General features: G+C 42.6%; 1 protein-coding gene across 1 annotated transcript in view; it reads left to right on the forward strand.

The window, feature by feature from the left end:
• The first annotated feature begins 7,181 nt into the window (after positions 1–7,181).
• Positions 7,182–24,469, forward strand: part of brf1a (BRF1 general transcription factor IIIB subunit a) — a 94,368-nt gene continuing 77,080 nt past the window's right edge. Inside the window, exons 1-6 of the mRNA XM_030443622.1 lie at positions 7,182–7,601; positions 9,171–9,379; positions 10,591–10,671; positions 16,907–17,080; positions 20,306–20,337; positions 24,367–24,439. Coding sequence (XP_030299482.1) covers positions 9,196–9,379; positions 10,591–10,671; positions 16,907–17,080; positions 20,306–20,337; positions 24,367–24,439 — 544 coding nt within the window. The 5' untranslated portion in view covers positions 7,182–7,601; positions 9,171–9,195. The remainder of the gene's footprint in view (positions 7,602–9,170; positions 9,380–10,590; positions 10,672–16,906; positions 17,081–20,305; positions 20,338–24,366; positions 24,440–24,469) is intronic.

Below are 24,469 nucleotides of genomic sequence, written 5' to 3' on the forward strand. Positions count from 1 at the left end.
CAGTGATACTGCTATCACTGGATGTGGGAGAGAGCTGGCAACCTGCATGATTTGCATGAGTCTCCTCATATTGTTGGATAATAATCGCCCTGGGATAAAGCCGACCTGATCCAGGTGGATTAAAGTGGACACCGTTTTTTCTAATCTTTTTGCTAATATCTTTGCAAACAATTTATAGTCATTGTTTAGTAGGCTTAAAGGTCTGTAGTTGTTTACATCTAGGTGGTCTTTCCCAGGTTTTGGCAAGAGTGATATTATAGCTGTCCGCATCGATTGTGGCATAAATTGCTTCTGTATAATGTCATTATATAAAATCACTAACAGTGGTGTGATCTCTTTTGAAAAACATTTAAAAAATTCAGTGGTGTAATCATCTCCTCCAGGTGCCTTACCATTTGACAAACATTTAATATTACTCAAAATTTCAGCCGCTGAAATTGGGGCATCAAGTGATTGTTTTTGCTGTTCATCTAATTTTGGCAAGGGTAGATTTGCAAAGTAAAGATCTAGCTCTTGCTGTGTTACTTTACATTCAGATTCGTACAGTGATGAGAAAAATGTTTTAAACGTGTCATTGATAATATCATGGTCCCTTAAAATCCCACCACTGTCATTTCTTAGAGCGGAGATTGAGTGCTTTTGTTCAAATTTTTTTAATTGGTATGAAAGCATTTTCCCTGCCTTCTCACCATTTTCATAGAGTGTCCTTCTCAGTTTGTATAGTGTAAAGGCAGACTCCTCATTCAATAATGCTTGTATCTCTGCCCTTGCCCAAAGCATTGCTTGTTTCACAGTATTGTCACTTGGATCTGCCATATGTTTCAACTCAAGCTCTTTAAGTCTAGATAATAATTTCTCTTTCTTTTTTAACTTCTCTTTCTTCTTATGTGATGAAAAACTAATAATCCATCCCCTACATGTTGCCTTATAGGCCTCCCAGACTGTCTGAATGGGAATGTCAGGAGTTATATTTAATTCAATGAATTCTTTTGTATTCTGTTGTGTTAGTTTAACAAAATTGTCATCTTTTAACATAGAATTATTAAAGCTCCATCTTTTAGATTTTGGTTTAGATTTAGGAGACGGATCAAAATTTAATGAAACTGGGGCATGATCTGATATGACAATACTGTGAATTGTGGAATCAACAACAGAATCCAATAAATTATTTGACAGCAAAAGATAATCAATTCTGGAGTAAGAATTATGTGCCCTTGAATAAAAGGTGTACTCTCTTGATTGACTGTTAATCAAACGCCATACATCAGTTAATGATTGTGTTTCTAGTAGCTCGTTGAAGGCTCTTGAGAGAGACTTATCTGCTGGTAAAGGGTGACCAGAACGGTCTACTAAGGCATCATTTACTAAATTAAAATCACCGCCCACCAATAACGGTGTGTTCTGGAACTGTGCTATCAGTATATTTAATAAGGAAACAAAATTGGCTTGTGCCACATTTGGGGCATATAGATTAACTAAAATTATTTTATTATTCTGCAGTTCACCTGAGACTATAACCCATCGTCCCTCTTTGTCCGAGATCACATCTAAGGCTGTAAATAAAATCCTCTTTGAAATTAGTATACAAACTCCTCTGGAAGCTTTCGTGCCCGCAGAGAAAAATATTGGTGTGACACATTTCTTTCACCATCTGTAGGTATTGTAACACATGCTTTACATATTTTGATAGATCTTAATGTATCATTCATTTATTTAGATTTCATGACAGCAGTTCACTTTGTTTTTGTTTTTTTACCATCCAGCTACAGAAAATGATTATTTTTTAATCGTTATTATATCATCCATTTATTCAATTATGTCATTTAGTTTATAAATCAAACAGAGGAACAGGTCAGAATTTGTTTTTGCTGGAAGTCAAAGAAGTAAGATGACGTTTCTGTTTTTACATTTTGAGACACGTAATGTTGACAAGCTTATTAAACAAGAACGCCCAAATGAACATATTACTTTTTCTGAATCTAAAACTATAAAATGAACAAAGTAAAAACACCTGCAGGACAGCCACACCCAACTCTGAGGTGAGATAAAGATCTCTGGATCAGACTGTGCGTGACTCAGAATGGGTGGAGGAAGTACAAAGTTGAAACCAAACTGGATCCAGAAGCAGACAGTAAATAAATATTATGTTACTTTACAGTTGTAGTTTATGTGAGCTGATGTGATGCTGGTGTTTCTGTGTGTCCAGACAGAAAAGAGGCAAATATTCTGTTTAAGACACTTTAATGAATAGAAAGTGTTATCAAAAAGGTTTTTAGACCTGTTGGTGTCACAATTCTGATCATGGTGCGTTCAGGTGCACGTCTCAAACTTCCTGGTTTTGTATGGTAAAGGATCAACACTTCACACAAGCATTTCATTGTTCGTTAACAGTGAAACAACTGTTAAATAAAGTTTATTTAACTATAATAATGTGCAGTTTTTAATTATTTAGTTGTTTATTTTAGTGATATGATAGACAGATAGATCTGTTCATCGAGGCTTGTTTAAAGGTACATTATGTTGTTTTGGGGAAACATTTCAATCAGAAGTTAAAGAACTTTATGAACTGATTTTTGTTTTTGACAGAGTAAACTGAATTACCAGTGTGAACATCAGCAGCTCTCTGCTCATCACTCAGTGTTTGATATCTGATGATCACCTGCAGTCGCTGCCAAACAATGTTTCCTGTTGTTCCTGTTTTTCTGGTTTTCAGTCTAATATAAATACGAGCTGAAGCAGATTAAGTTTCACTTGTGTCTTTGGTGTGACGCAGCTCGTTATACATCTAAAGGTATTGTAACATGTTTTATATATTGTTCTTGATCTTAATGTATCATTCATTTATTCAGTTATTTAACTGAATTTGAACAGTGAACAAAAAAATGTTGAGGACTTTGAGCTGCATGTTTGTGGAGTAGAGCTGACGACAGAAAAGAAAACAGCTGAAGGGAAAAATGGTGCACAATATAATAAGTAGTCTGTGTTTCTTTTAAGAGTGAATTTATTGAAGTTCAAGAGAGCCAGTGGCAGTTCTAGACCAGTTTTAATAGAGGGGCCAGGTTGGGTTTTTTGTTATGGGGCACATACAACCTGGAAAAAAGGATAAATCCCTCATTCAGACAAAGCAGTGTTGACAATTTCAGCAATTTTGATTGGGTAGTAAACTGCTGAGACACTTTATTTCTGACTTTCCCTTCAAAACAAAATCATTGCAAGAAATCTGTCATTGTATTATTAATGCAGACTCCCTGTCGGGGGGGGCCACAGGGGGGTCCAGACTCAGAGTTACGGGGGCACTGGCCCCTGTTGCCCCCCCCCCCCAGAACCGCCCCTGAAGAGAGCAGAAGTTGTATAATAAAGACCAGGATATGATTCTCATGTGAAATACTGTTGAAAATTTTTATTCGGACTTAGTTCACTTTAGTTTCATTTTGATCTTTGATACAGTTTTTTTTTTTTTTTTTTAAATTCTCTAGCAACAGGAAATGTAACTAAGATTAATTTGTAAATATTATTGTATGGTGTTGTTGTATTTCTTCAATTGTGTCATTTAATTTAGAAATCAAACAATGGAACAGTTCAGAATTTAGTTTTTGTTGAAGTCATAGAAGTAGGATGATGTATCTGTTTCTACATTTTCGATGACTGTTTTTCTGAATATAAACCTATAAAATGGAAACATTAATAACATCTGTTCATACAGCAGCAGGAGGACAGCCAGTCCAACTCTGAGGTGACATAAAGATCTCTGGATCAGACTGAACGTGACTGAGAATGGGTGGAGGAAGTAGCAAGTCGACATCAAGTCCTGGAGAAAGAGACCGACGGTAAGTAAATATTAACTTACTTTACAGTTGTAGTATATGTGAGCTGATGTGATGCTGGTGTTTCTGTGTCTCCAGACAGAAAAGAGATAAATATTCTGTTTAAGATGCTTTAATGAATAATTGATTATCAAGAAGGTTGTTACACCTGTTCACCTGCACAGAACAGACAGATCAGTGAAGAGAACCAGTATTAGATAATGGAGTCACAATTCTGATCATGGTGCGTTCAAGTGCACGTCTTAAACTACATGGTTTTATATGGTAAAGGATATGTGTGCTGACAGACATGTTGCATTTAAGTGCACCTCCTACAAAAGGTAAATGACACTTGTTAGGGCATAAAAGTCTAACAGTAGCACAGTCTGAAGTACTGGAAACATTTTTAAATCAAAAGTCAAACTGAATGGTGTGTTTGGAGAATCATGACACTCTGAGTCACTAGATAATCCTCCAAGATGCTCCTCTCATAAAACAAAGTGTTTGAATATAAAAACTATTTGTCAAGCTCAATACAATGTAAACTTTAATCCTTTTTATTCAGAAAACCAAACGTTTTCATGTCTACTTGTATTTATCTATAACACAGACCTGCCACATCCAATATGGCGGCAACGTGGACATACAGTCCAGAGAGTCAAAGCAGCATCTACGTATATATATGTGTCTGTGGTTTGTCTCAATATTAAGTATGTTAAATGCACTATGCCAAAAATACATTAGTATGCAGTACACAAGCCAACACGTGTTCTGGCTATTCTTACCCACAATCCTTTGGGCAGCAGAAAATATGTCACATAAGTCACAGTGTGTCGTGCAAATATAAACAAAGGAGAGAGAACACAGACATTTGACATTTTCTTCGTAGTCTAAAATCACACACTGAGGCTGCAGCAGGTGTAGGAGCAAGAGGGTCAAAGGTCAAGACACACTGCAATGACTGAAAGTCTAAAATTCAAAACTCACCCAGAGATCAGCTTTCAGCTCTCCACCATCTTTAGTCATCACGCTGTGTGTGTTGTGTTACAGACCAGAACTGCAGAGACCAGACGGTTCAAAAGTCATGGAACCCAGGGAGATCAACGGGTCAGATCTGGAACCAATTTGCAGAAGACTTCAGTAAGTCATTATATTATTACTTTATGATTTAAGTATCAACAAGCCCCATTCACATTCACACTGCCTTTTCAAGGCGGGAATATTGCTCCTTTATTCTGCCTCACCGTCTGTGTGAACGGCTTCGTTCCTCCTCTGATCCACCAGCAGACGTAGAATCAGAGCAGCAACAGAGGAGAGACAATGTGTGTGTGAATGGATAAACTGGCAGCAGTGCAGGTCAGGAGTGTGTCGGTCTGATGGCGTTCAGTCTGACAGCTCAACAGATCCTTCACTCATCAAATAAAAGAGAAATGTTCCACACTTCAACCCACAAAGACACGTGACAGGACCAAACAACAGTAATGTGGTAGCAGCTCGTGTCTTCAGCATCTTATATGAGGACAAAAATACAGAATTTACTAAACACAAAATGTGTCTGAGCGACTCTTCATCACATTTCTTCTAAAAACAGCGTCTGTCTCCAGCAGTGAGAGCCGGGTAGCTCCTGTAGTTTACTGCTGATGATTATGTGACCAGATTTAGAGCAAAACACTTGAACTCACACAAGCTGAAAAGAGCTTCTGTTTGTTATGTTCTGACAGGTCAGGTGATTTAAGAATGAATTTCAAAGAAGGACGATCTTCTTCCAGGTGAGCTTTTATCAACATACATTCATTAACATTTAACACACACACACAGAGCTTATGATATTAGTATATAGTTTATTATATTTCTGACTATTTTGTCTATTTTAACTACAAACTGCTCTAATTAGATGCATGTAAAACCGGCCTGATACAGCCTTTGTTATGTAGACTCATCTCTTCGTGTTGGATGTGATTGTGTGTTGCAGCAATCATTCATAGATAATTGCAATCAAAACATTCTTTAATGAGTTTCATAAAACTGATAAATTCACAGCATGTTATCTTGATATAAAATTACATATGCCATGATAAATATCTGTATCCATATTACTAACCTGCACTTTAAATAACATCCTGTGTTTCTTTTACAAAAAGGTCATGAATGAATCTCCAAACTACCCAGAAGTCTGTTGATGGAGGTGAGATGATGAAAGCTTCACTGATGTGTCAGCAGCTACTTCCTGGTTTGTTCTCTACATCTTGTCTGCTGCTGCTGCCAGTCCTGTAACACTGTACTGAGAAATTCTTTAATGCTGAAAATGACAATCAAAGTTTACCCAGAAGTGACTGTTGTTACTGTGACAAGTCACAACTTATTTGGTTTGAGGACTTTTGTAAAACTACTTTTTACTGTAATCTGATGCACTGATGAACTCAATCTTAATGATCTTTCTTCCTGTATTTTAATTACTTGTTACTCAATAATAATCACTCACTCACTAAATATATATTTTCCACAAATGTGCTTTTCATTTTTTTCTATGTGATGAGAAGAATAATCTAAATATTTGTATGTTAACATGTAAATTGTCATCAGAGCTTTTAGCAGCGTTACTACTGTCAATTATCTAATTTCTAACATTGCAGCAGGTAAAGGTGGAGGTGTACTTTATATACTGCTGTGGAGTTCAACCTTTAAAATACATGCTTTATAAGCTGATTTATATTTTGTGTCAATGAATGTAAAAATGTAACTGCTATTGAAGGGAAATAAAAAGATCAATATATGCCTATAAAACGAAGTGTGTGATTCAGTAAATACAATTGAATAAGTAAAAGTATGTAGGGGGACGTAAAGTAGCTTAAGTTTGGAAATACCAAAGTAAAGTTCATTACTCCAGTAAATATAGTTTATTTTATTCCACTTGTAGTTGGACAACAACACAATGAAGATGGTCAAACAACCAACAACAAGTGTTTTATTTAATATAATTTTGGTTTATTTTATCTCAATTTATTCTATTCAGATTTATTTCATCTTATTTCATCTTATTTTAATGTCATTTTTTATTATCTTTCATCATGTTTGATCTATTTGAACTGATTTTTACTGCTCTTCTTTTTATCTTCTTTTACTTTTTTTTGCTTTATTTTTTTATTCAGTTTTACTTTTTTGTTTTTATTTTATCTTGTTTTATTTTATTTTATCTTTTTCTTCTTATTTATTTTATCTTGTTTATTATATTTCATCATTTTTTTTGAAAATTTAATTACCGGTAAATTAAATTTGATTTTATCTTCATTGAACTGTTCATTTAAAAGCAGCGACCTAAAGAAGTGACATCACGAGTAGGGGGGGTGTCTGTTGCCTGTTTAACATTTAGGTACTTATCTTTTTAGCGCAGAGTTTATTTTACATTTTTATAACACCCAACATAAAAGTAAGAACATATTCTTACTCAACATGTATTAAATCTGACCCACTTTAATCAGTATTATCTGAATTAAACGACATGTTGACAGCGCGCCACCCCTCCGGACCGAGTTGGTCTCGCCCGTGTGTCCCCAGCACCAGACGCACATGTTGGGTGTGTTGTGTTGAGGATTGCAGCGATATTTCAGCATTTCTCGGAGCTGTGCGTGCTGTCACGTCACTGTTTGCTCTCTGCAGACCTCAGTGAACCTGCAGAAGCCTCACAGTCAAAGAGAAACTCTGTAAGATCCAGAGTTACTGCAGGAAACAGAGAGCAGAGGAGGCTGACACGCGTCCCGGCGAGGCTGCGGGCGGCGGAGTGACTCCACCTGACTGAAGGTAAGTCCGCCGACACACACACTCACTGTACCTGTGTGTGTTTCTGTGTGTGTGTGTGTGTGTGTGTGTGTGTGTGAGAGAGAGAGCCTGCAGCATCCATTAACTCATCGATACATGATGCACATGTCTGCACTCGGGCTGCTGTGCTCGGTGTCGCCGGCTAGCAGCTCCGTTAGCTTCCAGTCAGCTGTCAGAGCTCCATGTGAGCTTCAGACTGCTGCTCCTCCGACTAATGAATCATTAATGAAACCTGATTCAAAAACATGAAACGAGACAGTTCGTGGAGGTGATTCAGTGTCTTTGTCTGTAACAAGAGTCGCTTTTTTGTTCAGTGAATGAGAAAAACGCTGAGTTAGCCGCCAGGTGCTGAGCAGTGCCACGTAGCTAACCGGCTAATGAGCGCAGAGCAGCCGGGAGGATGTGCACAATCACTGCGGGAGCACCGGAGAGTACTCGGATACTTTACTGTAGGAAGAGTACTGATACCACACTGTGGAGGGCAGAGTACTCGGATACTTTACTGTAGGAAGAGTACTGATACCACACTGTGGAGGGCACAGTACTCGGATACTTTACTGAAGGAAGAGTATTGATACAACACTGTGGAGGGCAGAATACTCGGATACTTTAATCAGGAAAGAGTACTGACAACACACTGTGGAGGGCAGAGTACTCGGATACTTTACTGTAGGAAGAGTACTGATACAACACTGTGGAGGGCACAGTACTCGGATACTTTACTGTAGGAAGAGTACTGATACCACACTGTGGAGGGCAGAGTACTCGGATACTTTACTGTAGGAAGAGTACTGATACCACACTGTGGAGGGCAGAGTACTCGGATACTTTACTGAAGGAAGAGTATTGATACAACACTCTGGAGGGCAGAATACTCGGATACTTTAATCAGGGAAGAGTACTGACAACACACTGTGGAGGGCAGAGTACTCGGATACTTTACTGTAGGAAGAGTACTGATACAACACTGTGGAGGGCACAGTACTTGGATACTTTAATCAGAGAAGAGTACTGAGACCACGCTGTGGAGGGCACAGTACTCGGATACTTAACTGAAGGAAGAGTACTGATACAACACTGTGGAGGGCACAGTACTTGGATACTTTAATCAGAGAAGAGTACTGAGACCACGCTGTGGAAGGAACTAGTACTCGGATACTTCACTCAGAAAAGAGTACTGATAACAGCTTGTGGAGGGGCCGAGTACTTGGATACATTATTCAGGGAAGAGTACTGATAACACACTGTGGAGGGACTGAAGGATTACTCTGATACCATATTGTAAAAAAATGAAAATAAAGTACTCCATCACAAGTTAAAGTCCTGGATTAATTCCTAACAAAGTAAAAGTATTGATACCACACTGTGAAGGAACTGAGGGAGTACTCGGATACTTTACTGAAGGGAGAGTACTGATGCCACACTGTAGAAATACTCCATTACAAGAAAAAGTCCTGCCCTCTAAAATCCTCTTTAAGTAAAAGTATTGATTCCACACAGGACTTAAATTTGCAGCTGAGGTTTTAATGTCCTTGTGTTTTTTCCCATCAGGCTTTGAGGCTCGCCGTGCGTCACCATGAGCTCCAAGGTGTGTAAGAACTGCGGCAGCTCGGACATCGATGTGGACCAGGCGCGAGGCGACGCCGTCTGCATGGGCTGCGGCTCCGTGCTGGAGGACAACATCATCGTGTCCGAGGTGGAGTTCGTGGAGTCGGGCGGAGGAGGATCGCTGGCTGTGGGACAGTTCGTCGCTGCAGGAGGTGAGAAGGAGGAAACATCCACCTGTAGACCTGAAACTACAGATTACAGATCTTTCTATTATCGCCAATGAAAACGTTTTAATAAGTTTTTAACAGTTTTAAAAAAAGGAAACTGCTTTCCTTCATCTGAAGTCGCAGGAGACAAAATCATTGGTTGGTGGTGGAAGTTTGAAGTCGATCGTTTGGATTTGATCGACAGAAAGTCTTGATTTTTCAGTGGATATTGATTAAAACAACCTCAGCTCAAAGTCCACTTACTGGTTGATCGTTGAGCTTTCAGACACATCACACGCTCTCGATCTGTGAAATTTAAGGACGTCTGCTCCTCGATTTAAGCCACTGAGAGAAATAAGAGGTCATAAAAGAAACACACAAAATTTACTGATGAAGACAATGTGATGGGGTTAAAAGTTAGTGAGTGGATCTTGAGTTGAGATGGATCTGATTTACTAAAAGTTATTTTAGCATCACATAATCTCCTAATGTGATTTATAGGTAACTAATTTTAACTAACCCTCTAAAGTTAAAGAGGATAAACAACATTCTGACCTGCAGAAGTGAAATAATTGACCTGACACTGATTCTAAAGACACTAAAGGAAACAAAATGAAGCCACAGGAGGTTTTTCGTGTCAGACGAGCGTTTGGAAACACTGATCTGTGAGTTTAAGTGTGTGTGTGTGTGTGTCGCTCAGCAGCTTCTTATCAGTGTGTATTGTTTACCTTCAGATTGTGTCTCACCTGCAGCCTGCAGCACATTAGATTTATCTCCCGTGTTGTTGTTCCACCGGCCGTCCACTAGAGTGCGCTGTTGGATCACTTCTCAACTTCTCAGAGAGGAAAAGTTTGTTTTAAAGCTTCAATCAGGAGCAAAATTCTGATTATATTAAAGCCAAGAGAGAAAAGACGTGACAGAGAAGTCTACATTTGATTTATTTAATGAAATGAAACTATTATATTTATTATATTTATCAATCCCCGACAAAAACCTGCCAATATTTGAAATGAAAGATCCCGTCATCGTGTTGGCAAGAATTCAAAACATTCAGTCAAAGTTGATATGAACAGCTGACGGTAACATATTGATGTATATTAACAACAGATGTGATGATAAAGTCTTTGAAAGTAAGGACTATTTTGGTTTAAGTCTCTTGGAAGTGTTTGATTCGACCCTTTAAAGCTGACTTGTATGTGTCTGCTGTCTGTCTTCAGCCGGAGCCACCTCCATGACTTTTGGAGACGGCCACTACACCGGCATGGGGAGAGAGTCCAGAGCTCAGACGCTGTCCAGAGGTGAGTGACCAGCAGGGGGCGCCACGAGTCTGCAGTAAACCCTGAGCTGCTGTATGAAGGAGAAGGTTTGAGGGTCGTTCAGGGTCAGATCATCATTCATGCACATGTCGGGTACAAGAGAAGGAGAGCTGTACGTTACAAATGTTCTCGTCTGAAGCAGCTCGTCTGTGTTTTCATTCAACTTTTTATCCTGTTTGTTCAATGAAACTCAAACCGTAAACGCACCTTTATATCCTCGATAAAGCTGTGATATCAGACGACTGCTGTTAAACATCTGTTTTATGAGCTGAACTCTGATGTTAAAGCCAGATCGCTCACCTGTTGAGTGACGGACTCACACAGTGTTATGATGGAATGGCTTGACCTCACCTGTGGGACGAGCACGTTATCTTCTCGTGAAAGATGCTTTAAGACGGAGTGAGCAAGTAACGTGTTTCAGAATTTGAGGCAGTTTGTCCCCTCAGTGTTGCCGTAGTGAATGAGTTGCTCATTCACAGTCAGTGCAGGTACATGCACATCTTAGTCAGATTACAGCCATAGTTCGACTGTGCTGCTCAATCAGACAACTGCAATTATCCGAGTATACATGCCGGTGTAAATCAGATTATTGTCCGGAGCATGTCATACCCGGTACGCTAGGTGGCGCTGTACCCATTTCAACTAGTGGTAACAGAAACACCTCCGGCTGACCTCTTTACATCACCAGCAACAACAAACTGCCTCGGCATTCCAGAAAGATGGCGTACGAAGAGCGAGACGAAGCTACATCTTTGTACATTTAGTATATGGTGTACATGATAATTACACAAACTAGATGCACAATGGAGCTCTTTCTCTCTTTCTTGCGGTGATTTCGGAGGAAAGACGCCGCCATCCTTCTACTGCCGGCTCACGGCCTCGGGAAAAATCTCGCGCCTGCGCAGAATGCAAATCCGATCCGATCTGATGGAACGTATACATGCAGGAGTAATGCAACTTTCAATCGAATATTCTGGGTGTTTTAATCCGACTATGAGAAATTCGATCTGGTCCGATTTTAGTCAGACTAACACAGTAATTCGGTTTTCTTGAGTGTCATGTAAACGCACAAAGTGATGTCTCGATGCTCAGGGCTCAGAAGTCGGGGATGGATGATGACGTTGATCGGCCCGACCCTCGGACGACATCAGCCTGTAAAACAATTGTCTGTTGGTAGTTAAAGCGTGTGGAGGAGGCGGCTGTGCGTCTTTATCATGTCAGAGCTCCTCTTGTTTGGATTTTTGGCAACTGGACAGAAAAACTTTCAAGAGATTTCACTGAATGAGTCAAACTGTAGGTGAGAGCAGGATGTGTCCTCCCTCTTCCTAAGACGGATTGCTTTCAGAGTTTCTGTATCTGTGTCAGCTCGTAACAGGAGGCTGTCAGAGTATCTGTCAGGATCTCAGTGAACCTGTTCCTCGTTCTTCTGGGGGCCCTGCGGGGACCCTCAGGGGCCATGTTGTTACCCTGAAACCTCTCACTGACGCAGGAGTTTCATCTCAGCGACTCCGGTGTCGAAACACGTCAACTTACAGCAGTAAGAGACCAGATAAAACCCCGTGTCTCTGCTGAGAAGTGGCAGACTGCCGGGCACGGAGCCAGAGCTCGGATACGACGGCGAGCAGCTGGTTGCTGCGGCGACGGCCGTCTGCTCCGCTGATGATGTTTCAGCGACGAGCTGCAGAGTCACAGAGCTGTCAGACTGCAGCAGACGCTGAGTAATGGGACTGTGTGTGTGTTAGAGCGTGTGCATAGGGGATTAGTTTAGTCTGTGTGTGTGTGTGTGTGTGTGTGTGTGTGTGTGTGAGAGAACTGGGAATACTTGATATATTGTGACTGTGTGCATGAGGATAAAAGTTTAATAATCGTGTGTGTGCGTAGGTAGAGATTTGTTTTATCGCGGCCACACGCTGATTAAAGAAGTTGTTTTTCGGGGAAGAGCACTTTTAACTGTCTCCTCCTGCTGAGAGTGAGAGGAGGAGAGGACGTCACACAATTAGCTTAGCTTAGCATAAACACTGGAGACAAGGGTTCAGTCCAGAGCTGACAGAAAGCTCACTGATGGACCGTTTTCACAGCCGACATTTGGACTCGTCATCGCAGGTGTGATGTATAAAAACTGATGCTACGTTCAAGTTAGCTGTTTGTCTCTCCCGCTCCCTCGATTTTACCCAACACAGTACCACCACATGTGTAGCACGGTCTCAGTACAAGCCTGTGTCGATATATGCTATGTTAAATACATTTGGACGGAGCAAAGCTAGCTGTGTCCTCCTGCTTCCAGTCTGTATGCTAAGCTAAGCTAAGTGGCTGTAGCTCTTTGCTTTTAAGGAACAGACATGACAACTTTGAGATGCACTATTCCTTTAAGTGTGTGTGTAGGAGGTGTGTGGTTTTATTTTATTGTCGGTGGTTGTGGGAATACCCTGATGATGCTGTGTGCGTCTGTGGGGAGATTTATGGCCGCCTGTGAGTCTGCAGCTCTTCTTCTTCTTCTCTCTTTGTGTGATCCAGAAACTTTCCCCAGTGGCCGTCTGCGCCTCCTCCGCTTCACCTCCGCCTGATTCATATCTGGGAGCTGAGCCCCGGCCTCCTGTTGTATTAGTGTTGGACAATAACGTCTCACCGGTCTCTCATGTGTCGGTCCGCAGCGCGCCGCGGTGTCGGCGTCATGACTGGAATTTAAATGTAGCTTTTAAAAAAGCAGCTCCAGGCGAGATTTATGTATGAAAAGCCACTTTGTGTGAACAGACTGAGTCACAAAGTGCAGCTGCAGTGAAAGAGTGATTCCCTGCAGTGTGGATGGAGAGCTGGGAGGTGTGTGAATGTATTGATACAGTGACGTGACGCCAGATATCGTCTGTGATGATCAGTAATATTAACAATGAGTCAAATGACTTCGGAAGAGTCTCTCGTAGTCATCAGACACTCAGTCGCAAGTGTTTCCAGCAAACAAGCTCACAAGTCTTCTTCTTCGTCTTCTTCTCTCTTCCTCTGTCCTTCTTCTTCTTCTGTCGTCGTCGTCTTCTTTTCCTCTGTTGTCTTCTTCTTCCTCCGTCTTCTTCTTCCTCGGTCGTCTTCTTCTTCCTTGGTCGTCTTCTTCTTCTGTCTTCTTCTTCTTCTGTCGTCCTCTTCGTCTGTCGTCTTCTTATTCCTCTTCTTCCTCCCTCTTCGTCTTCTTTCTCTGTCTTCCTTTTCTACCTTTCTTCTTCCTCTGTCTTCTTCCTCTCCTCTTCTTCTTCTTCTTCTTCTTCCTTTCTCTTCTTCCCTCTGTCGTCTCTTCTTTCTTATTATTCTTCTTCTTCTTCTTTTATTCTTCTTCGTCTACTTTATCATTATTCTATGTCGTATTCTTCGTTTGTTGTATTATTCGTCTTATTATTTTATATCCCTTTCATATGCTTCTTCTTTTTCTTTCTATTTCTCTTCTTCCTCCTCTCCCTGTCTTTTCTTTCTTTCTCTTACTCTGTTCTTCTTCTTCTTCCTGTCTTCTTCTTTTCTTCTTCTTCCTTGCTCTTTCTGTCTCCTCCTTCCTATGACTGGTTCTTCTTCTTCTTTTTCTTCTATTTCTCTTCCTCTCTTCTTCCTTCTCCCCCTTCCTCCGATGTCTCTTCTTCTTCTTCTGCTTCTGTGTGGGACTGTACCTACCTGCTCTCGTCCACTCAGGTGTGGTTAGTCAGCGGTGTTGAGAACCTCCCCGGGCGGTTTCTCTCACTTCTGTTGGGACGTATAAATGCCACGCTGCTTCGGGGTTGTCCCAGTTTTCCTTCATGTAAATGTTATGAAGTGTTATTTATTTCTCCTCCTGTTGGAGTCAGTCGCTGTTTTTTTGAGGTTTGAGCTGAAGAGTCACGCAAAGGGCAGGAAAGTAAGTGAGGAGAGCGCTAATTACAGCTGCAGCGCCGAGTGTCTGCCCTACTTATCATCTGAGAAACGAGCTCGCTAGAAAATTAGGGTAGCAATTAACTTTTATCTTGGCAGTAGCTGCTGCGAACCCGAAGCTGCACGTACAAAACTGCTTTTGTACCTCCGTGATGTTACATCTCTGAAATTTGGAGGGTTTTATTTGGTCTCCCGCCTCGAGGTCTTTGGTTGGTTTTAGCTTTTGATCGTGTGTTTTTTTGGGGTTGTATTTGCACATATTTATGTATTTCTGTGCCTCGTGTCGTCTGTTGGGTTTAGTTTTCCTTTCTCAGTGAAGTGATCTGGAGCTGCAGGAAGCAGCGTCGAGTATCAGAGCAGAAGATAATCACGCAATTATATTATCTTAATTTAATTATGGTTTAAAATCTGATCAGGCACAAAAACCAAGCGGTTAGATGACTGCTAAAGAAGATCTGTGTGATGTAATGGAACGCTCCAGGAACATTAGTAATAAATAGATAATAAACAGAAAAACTTGTCATCTTCATCTGAGTCTCTGCAGCAGCTGGATGGACTCATCCTGCTGGAATAACGAGAGACAGAAGAAGAAGAGAAGCTGAGACCATGTGTGTGTGTGTGTGTGTGTCTGTGTGTGTGTGCGCACGCGTGTGCGTGTGTGTGTGTGTGTCACGCCGATGTTTAAATCTTCTGGTTTCACTTCTGAAAGTGTGTTAAACCAAACATGATGAAATTCGATGAGCTCAGAGCCTCTCACATTCCCAGACCAACACACACACACACACACACACACACACACACACACACACACACACACACACACACACACACACACACACACACACACACACACTTTGTATGATGAAACTCAACATGGTGAGCTCATCAGAGACCATGAACTCCACACACACACACACACACACACACACACACACACACACACACACACACCTGTGGCTCAGTAATGATGACAGTTATTCCAGGTGTGTGAGCACACGTATATTTGCACACGTGTGTATAATCACGGCGTGTCCAGGCGTGTGCGTCCTGACGGTGGTGTTTACCTGACGTGTGTGTGAGTCTCAGGTCACCATGTTTGTGTCTTTCTCCTTGGTTGTAACACATCAGGTGATGGTGATGATGTCACCTTAACCTGACATGGAGACGTGTGGGACTGCACGTGAGCTTTGACCAATCACAGCTCGTTATTATTCACTGACAGCGGGACGTGTGAATGTGATCAGGCAGCAGAGACGATGTGTTGATCAAACTAGACGAGAGGAGACAAAATGATTTATGTAAAGTACGAGTCAGCGATATGGAGAAGAATAAAATCCTCATCACAACGTCAGAAGTGATTTGACGTCACGGTATTAATATATATTGTTAGATGAAAAAACAAATTCTTTCTCTTCTTCTTCTTCCTCCACCTCGTCGCCTTCTTCTTCCTCTAAGTATTTTTCTTCCTCGTCCTCTACCTCGTCTTCTTCTACCTCATGTTCTCATTCTTCCTCTGTTGTCTTCTTCCTCATCCTCCACCTTGTCATCTTCTTCTGCTACCTTGTGTTCTTCCTCCACCTCATTGTCTTCTTCTTCCTCATCTTCTTATTCTTCCTTTGTCTTCTTTTTCCTCATCCTCTACCTTGTCTTCTTCTTCTTCCCCTACCTCATCGTCGTCTTCTTCCTGTACCTCGTCTTCTTCCTCTTCTTCTTCCTCTACCTCATTGTATTCTTCTTCCTGTACCTCGTCTTCCTCTACCTCATCTTCTTATTCTTCCTTTGTCTTCTTTTTCCTCGTCCTCTACCTTGTTGTCTTCTTCTTCTTCTTCTACCTCATCTTCTTATTCTTTCCCTGTTGTCTTCTTCCTCATCCTCCACCTTGTCATCTTCTTCTGCTACCTTGTGTTCTTCCTCCACCTCATTGTCTTCTTCTTCCTCGTCTCTTACTAATTCTTCTTCTTCTTCATCCTCTACCTGTCCTCTACACTTCTTATACTTCTATTTCTCTTCCTCCTCCTCCTCCTCAGTATAATGTGTATTTTCCGTTATCACCAGATATATATTTTTCTCTAATTTCACCATCGATAAGTAAAGACAGAACACATTCATGCACGTAAAGCGTGAACCTCAAGCCTCTGAACTTCTGCTGAAATATATTTTTCTTTCCCTCTTTGTTTCATTTCTGTCAGACGGCAGTTGAGACGCCGACCTGTCGTACATGTTTGAATTAAAACGGTGTCCATGTTGCTGTTTCCTGACATGTTTCCTGACATGTTTACTGACGTGTGTGTGTGTGTGTGTGTGTGTGTGTGTGTGTGTGTGTGTGTGTGTTCAGCCAAACAGAACATCAACACTCTGGGCCGCCAGCTGCAGATGAACCAGCACTGTCTTGACACGGCACTCAACTTCTACAAGATGGCGCTGATGAAACAACTGACCCGCGGCCGCAAGTCCGCCCACGTCATCGCCGCCTGCATCTACATGGTTTGCCGCACTGAGGGAACGCCACGTATCCTTAACGTTCATGCTCTTTTTCTGTTTTAACAGAAGGAAATCATGTATTTTGGGCTTCAATGATGCACATGTTCAAGCAGGACGTCTGCAGGTAACTTCAGGCCGCCTGCCGCCGTCTTTCTTAATGTTTCATAATCCGCCAACGGCAGCTTATTGAAGTGGAGACTGACGTGTCATCGCGGGGATAATGGGACTTTTAGGTTCATCCCTTTGTCATCAGCAGGGCGGCTCTCTGCTTTTTGTGCTGCTGTCGGTTCGCTCCTGAGTCACTTCGCCTCCGAGGATGATTCTGTTATGTAACGGCAGCACAGGACGGCCCGGATAGGTTTACCTAATGAAAGAGGGCGAGGAGGGTGTAATGCCTTCCTGCTGCATTGTTTACCAGGCTTTTGTCTGTGTGTGTGTGTGTGTGCTGGCCTGTCTGTTTATGCATGTTGCAGGAGTGAGTCCAGGGTAAAAATAGCTCCGCTCGCTTCCTTTTCCACAGCTGGGTGAGTCGGTAATGTTGTCGCAGGGGAGCATCGGGACAGAGATGAAGGCTGAGGGAGAGCGGAGCGAAAGAAAACATCCGTCTAATCAGGAGTTTGATTTAAAGACGACCGCAGCAGACCGGACTGTTGACTTCCACCTTGTTGTCTCTCTGACCATAAATCAGGGAGGAAGGAAGGAATCAAGGTCATTTATAGCGCCAAGTGTTAAACGACAAATAAAGAGAGGAAAAACATCCACAACTTGTGTCCTTTAAAACAGTCACATCAAAACTTAACTGTCGTCAGCTCATCAATCACACCTGTCAGCTCGTGGAGCGGCTGTCACCGAGCAGAAACTTGATAAACGACAGGAGATTAACGAAGCGTCGGGTGTTGATCCGGCTGGTTGCTTCTGTTCCGTCGATATTGATCGTCATTTTCAGTCCAACCTGCTGCAGCATTGCTTCTTTCAGTCAAAACTCTCACAGCTTCATCGCTAAGAAGGCAAGAAAACAAACAGAACAATGATGCTAATTTATTTATTTTGTTATTTTAAATATTTCACAGGACTGGCTGCCTCCTCACGCGTGTTATGGTCCTGTTTTTGTCTCAGTAATTATCTGAGCAGCTTCTAGCTTCTCTTGCGCGAGCTTCTATCCCTCTGTAAAGAAATGCACCACCATGCGATGAACGCTAGGAGGCGCACATCTGTAATTAAAGGGATATTCCGGTGTAAATTTAATCCATGGTCTAACACACCATGAAACTGTGTTAGACTCCCTCTCGAGAGATCAAGTTAGCAGACCGCTAATTTACGGAGTTTTATCAACCTCAGAAACGACCGCACGACAACAATACACTGCAGTAAATGGATCCAAATATAAACCGCCACCAAAAAGCCACAAATAATGCTCAGAACAGCACCAAACTTCAGCAACAGTACAAATAGGGTCTCAGCACATAGTCCGGGGCATCTAACCTCCGCTAGCCTTAGCTGGATTTCTACTGAAAAGCTGACTAAATTTACCACTCTTCTGCAGCAGCTTCCTGTTGACGGGAAGTCCCGACGAGTCGATTACCGAGTGCAGTAGAGTTCCGCGGCTCATGGATGAAAATGTATGATTATGACTCCATGGAAAAGCAATCAAAGTTCATATGTGTCTTACCTGCCAGTTTATAACAGTTATTATCGAGAGCGGACAGGGAAAAGAACAGAATTGAGCATTTCTAACCACACTCGGTAATCGTCGCGTCGGGACTTCCCCGACCCGGAAGCTGATGGAGGAGAGTTGAAATCTGTTTTTAGCTTCACAATAGAAATCCAGCTAAGCTAGCGGAGGTTAGATGCCCCGGACTATGTGCTGAGACCCTGTTTGTACTGTTGCTGAAGTTTGGTGCTGTTCTGAGCATTATTTGTGGCTTTTTGGTGGCGGTTTATATTTGGATCCATTTACTGCAGTGTATTGTTGTCGTGCGGTCGTTTCTGAGGTTGATAAAACTCCGTAAATTAGCGGTCTGCTAACTTGATCTCTCAAGAGGGAGTCTAACACAGTTTCATGGTGATTTAGACCATGGATTAAACTTACACCGGAATATCCCTTTAAGGACACCAAATGGAGTAATGGCTAAACAAATGCTGTTCTAGTGAGAAAGTTCATCTGGATCCTGATGTGAAGACTTAATCAGCGGAAAGCTTGAAGCTAATGTAGTTAGCTGTGTGGTCGCTAAATCCTAAATGTCAACAAAATAAGAGCGTCAGTGTTTAACAGGATGTTTCACAGTAAGCCTCTTAATCTCTGTCTCAGTTTGTAGTTTAAAAACATTAATCTGCTGAAGAACAAAACAGTGAGGAGGCGATGAGGCCGAGGAGACGCTGTGATGTTTGGAATATTTACCCACTTTTTTTTTAGGCTCTCCATGAGTGACATCACTTCAAACATCTTTTCTCTGGATATTTAAACGCAGGACTTTTTGGGCTTCGTCCTCCCTGTTGCACAACACCAGGTGTAAGGTCCCAGATGTGTCGAAGGACCTGCTGTCGTTTATTTTCCCTGATTAAGGGAGTTGTCTTTAATCTCCAGACGGCGCGCTCTGGGATTATCTTTTCCATTTCATCTGCACTGCTGCTAATTCTATTGTGAGGCCTTTTCAGAGGAGCCTGGGTGGATTAGCCTGCAGACAGGTGCTCCCGTCACCGCGGGGTCGGTCGCTGGGAGGGGATGAGACGTCCAGAGGCGGAGGAGGCAGACGTCTGTGTGAGGTCACAGAGGAGGAGGAGGAGGAGAGTCGTCTGGTTGGAGCTGACGGGTTCAGACTCTCGTTAGATTTACTGTCACAGCTGACGGAGCCGAACACGCTGCACCTCTTTTAGTTGATCGTCAGTGGAGCGCTGTCGTCCTCTGTGCAGGTGTACAGCCGCAAAATACACTTCAGATGATTAGTCGAGCTTTGGAGGTGAGCGTGCAGGCGTGAGGGCACAAACAAAACACAGGAGTTGTGTGGGATTGTGGGAGTTGTTGTCTTTATTGTTAGACGACAAATGTTGTTGCTGAAAACCTGACATGACTGGAATGAGCTCACGTTTATCTCGTTAACTCTGTTTAGTCTCGTTCTCCGACTTCCTTCCTCGTTCTGACTCAACAGAATAAACAATAAAGGTCATTTTTAGACAGTTTAGGGAGAAATGTTTCATTTTATATGTTTACGTTGCTGCTGAGTGTTTTGTTCTTGTTGCCTTAACGTGTTCTCAGACATGCTGCTGGATCTCAGCGACCTCTTACAGGTAAGACTGCAGTCAAACTGAAACAAACGATTCAGTCACGATAGTTTAATCTGCTGAGTATTTTCTTAAATTGCACATGAAAAGTAGAAATTAGATATAACTGTCAATCAAGACTTCCCAAAGCTCAAATTGATGTCATTAGATGTCTTTACGGACGGAACGATACTGGATTTTATCCTCACATGAGACATTATAAAGCTGTCTGGTCTGATAATATTCAGTCTTATATGGATTCCCTGATTTATTTGAATTTTAGCTCACATATTTTCAGTCTGTCAGCGTGTCTGAAGGCTCTTTAACAAGTTAAAACAGATGTGAGAGAGAGAAGCAGCTAATTTAAACACTCGTGAAGCTGAAACCATAAAATATTTTGAATTTTTGCCTGAAATCTGCCTGAAATGATCAATATATGATCAGAAAAGGTGCATTTACTCTCCTGTTAGATAAACCGTACTCGTTTCTGATTGATGAATCATTTATTTGTGCAGATTAATTCAGTAACCGTGTGAACACGAGTCTCTCTGAAGCACTTTTAAAACCTCCTGAACTCAAAATAACTTTTCCAAACTTTGAAGACGGCGTTTTAATCCCGTCTTTAATGTGTGTGGAAGGCCCCCACCCTGCACCGCGCACCACCCGTCCCATAATGCATCTCTGGCTAACCGCTCGGTCCTGCAGTCATCCTGCGTTCAGACTTTCACCCATGTAATTAAACCTGAGTCGTGTGTGTGTGTGTGTGTATGTATATTTAGAAACTCCTCCATTTGTCTGCATATTTAATGGCAGCAGATTCACGGTGAGTCAGGGGTGCGGTGGCGCTGGACATTTCTCACAGTCACAGCTGGTCGGGGGGCTTTTATTTTTATGCACCCAGCTGTCCCGGAGGAGCCGCCGCCCCTCCCCCGCCGTCCACACCCTGGCATGAGGAGGCTGGAGAGGATTTGGAGGGGATTGTGGGTGGGTGGGGTTGCGTGGGGGGTTATTAATGTCCAGCTTTACCCTGCTGCTGCTGCGGCTGCAGGGCGGAGATATTCCACCAATCAGTTTTTACGGATCCACACCCGGGACACTTGTTCTGTGCTGCATTGTTTGGATGAATGACGAGCTCCGTCAAGCATATTGGTTCAGATCAATACTGGCAGTAAATATCAGCTGTCCTCTGCTGCTTCTGGTGCGTTCAGGCATCCAGATTTGTGTTAATTCGATCATATGCTCTGGATGGTTTTCACATTAAGATCGTGCGTCTCTGAGCACATGCACGGTTTGGAACAACAGGTGTTTTGTAGAACGTGAACATCAGCGACCACAGCTCCGTCTGTCAGGGATCTCTTCAGGCCATCCAGACGCTGGGTCAGACATTTGCTGTGAATAAAATAATGAATTTAAATCTCTGGACAGTTCACAGAAACATCTCTCCTCTGGGAAAAGTTATTTTTATTCCAAGCTTGTGAACTTTTGAAGTTTAGACTTCTCAGTTTTTTTTCTGTCTCTTTATTCGGAGGAAAAAACTGCATGAGAGTTTTCGGAGGACGTTCAGCTGCAGAGGAAGTGGTTTAGTTTTTATTTTGACAGGGACGATGCTCATTTATGAACATAAAAACAACTGTAGATGAGGCAAAGTTAGCACAGACAGCTAATTTTCATCTTTCCAGAGCAGAGTGTCTTTTTATCTGTCTGTCGGAGGACTCGAGTCAGATTGAGTCATAAATCTGAGGACTTGTGCCAGATGTCTGGAGATGACTTGATGTGTGCGTACAGTGTTTTCATTAAGGAGTGGAATAAGAACTCAGATTGCTCCACTGAGAGTGAAAAGATTATAAAAGATTGAAGTGATTTCAGACACAAAGACGAGCTGCAGAACTGCTGATAATCCATCTTTATTACTAACATGTATATCTTTACATAACGTCTCAGATTCACTCGTCTTGTATTTTTATGAGTTTAATCATTCAGAAATTGCTGAATTTGACACGTGTGAAAACTTTCCTCTCTGGTCCGAACACGGTTTAAGAATCTGGTGACTGAACTCTGAGCTCAAGTCTTCAAATTAAATTTAATCAGCACTTTGAACCGACGGCAGTCGAGGTGTTTGAGGGGCGAAATCGAGAACCTGAGAGCAATATAATCCCCTCGGCGCTCCGCCGCAGCGCTAAGTGAAACTTTCCGGGTCGAGGGTCAACTCGGAGCGATCAGAAACACGGCGAGGTTACTCGATACTTCACGGCCGAGTCTCAACAGGTGGACGCAGCCGCAGACGGTTCAAGGAGGAGAAATTTCAATTAAAGGATTCCTGACGGGACCAAACAGCTGCTGTCAACAAGCCTGCAAGTGTTCAGCTGCACTGCAGGCAGAGAAAAGAGGAAAGTGTGGAAGGCAGGAAGAAGATCTGATGCTGATATTAGCAGTTATAGACGTGGATGTCTGCTTCGTTACCTTGTTGGCTACTTTTCAGCCAACGCTGCCCATCAGAGAGAGAAATTGTAATCATGTTTTTGATTCGAAATGGCTAAATTAGCGAGAGTTATGTTGAAAAAACACGTCAACTTTCCCTTTTTAAGTGATGAATCCACCTACAGTCACCTGCTGGTATGGAGAGGTGTTTCCTCTCATGTAGGCGCAGAACTCGTCTCTCTGTTGTGTTCAAGTGCAGATTTTTTAGAAGACACAGGTGACATGAGGCGCCACAACAGTCTGTCAGCTTTTGTTGCCTTATAACCGACCTTACAGACAACCTTTGTCGTCTTATAGCCGACCTCACAGGCGGCTTTTGGTGTCTTATGGGCGGTCTACAGTTGGCCTTTGTTGCTGCTCGTTCTTCGATGTTTGCTCCGTGTGTCTGGGCTGTCAGCAGAGGGGAACTGCAGAGTAAGCTGATCCACGACGACCCACAACTTTCCCATTACTTATAATCATTTGATGGATATAAAACTGTTGATTATTGCAGCTTTAAAATACTTAGTGTTGTTTTTTGTTCCTGAGTTTCTTGAGTGACGTCCCACATCCTTGTCTGAGCTGTAATCACTCCGTCCTGCTTGTTCCACTTCCTCCTCCTCCTCCATTTCCGCCTCTGTGTACAGAGTTTTCTGTGGAATCCGCTTCCCAGAATAGCAGAGCAGCATCTGCGTCTCTGCCCGACTCCGGAGGGGTCTGAGAGCGAGAGTCCGTCTGTCTGTCGCCCCCTCACCCTCCGGCTCTGGAGGTCTGAAGGAATGACAGAGATCTGACCCGAGTTCATGACCTGAATCCTGCAGCTTTCACTGCCGTCTGCTTCAGCTTTCAGCCCCGATGCCTCCACAACTTGATTCTGGGCTGCGATGTTTGTAACAGTTGTAGTGGATGATAGATGTGCAGCCCTGTGGCTTTGTTATTCATCATCAGGTCCTTTCAGAAGGAGCGGGGGCGCGGCGGGGATTGACTGAATTTACTGCCGAGCCTTCTGGAGGTGTTGTGGGTAAAACACAATGAAACATCTGTGAGGGGAGGTGCCAGCATGATGACACACTCGCCTCCACACACACCACCACCACCAACACCCGCCTCCACCCCTCAAACATCCTGCAGCAACACAGCCCGGTTTAACTGCACCATCAGGTCCTGGAGCACAGAGAGAGAAATGTTTCCAAAAATCAGACTAATAACTGAGTGAAGGTGTTGAATAAAAAGGGAATCGATCTGACGGATATGTTGATCAGAGATGAGCAGACGGCTGTTAGCTGAGAGAAAAATCACGTCTAACCACCGCGCGTTGAGCTTTTAATCACATATATTGATGTGACACGTTCTGCTGTAACCTTCGGGTCGATTATATAACCAGAACACTTAACCTGACGGTGACGCAACAGCCTTATTTCATATCCCAGCAGCCTGTTTATTTCTCCCCAACACCCCAGTCGTCTCCAGTCGCATCCCAGCTGAGCTGTGTCGGGTCAACTGAGGACGTTCAGGATCGTGAAAACACCGAAATCAGAACTGTCGGTTTATCTCTGACACGCTTTACTCTTTGTTTTTAATGACTCCTCTCCTCCACAGGTGAACGTCTACGTGCTGGGAAAAACCTTCCTCGTTCTGGCCCGAGAACTGTGCATCAACGCCCCAGCTATAGGTACACACTTCACCTCCCTCCACCTCTTTC

The sequence above is a fragment of the Sparus aurata genome, chromosome 16 (genome assembly GCF_900880675.1).
Source record: "Sparus aurata chromosome 16, fSpaAur1.1, whole genome shotgun sequence".
NCBI lineage: Eukaryota > Metazoa > Chordata > Actinopteri > Spariformes > Sparidae > Sparus > Sparus aurata.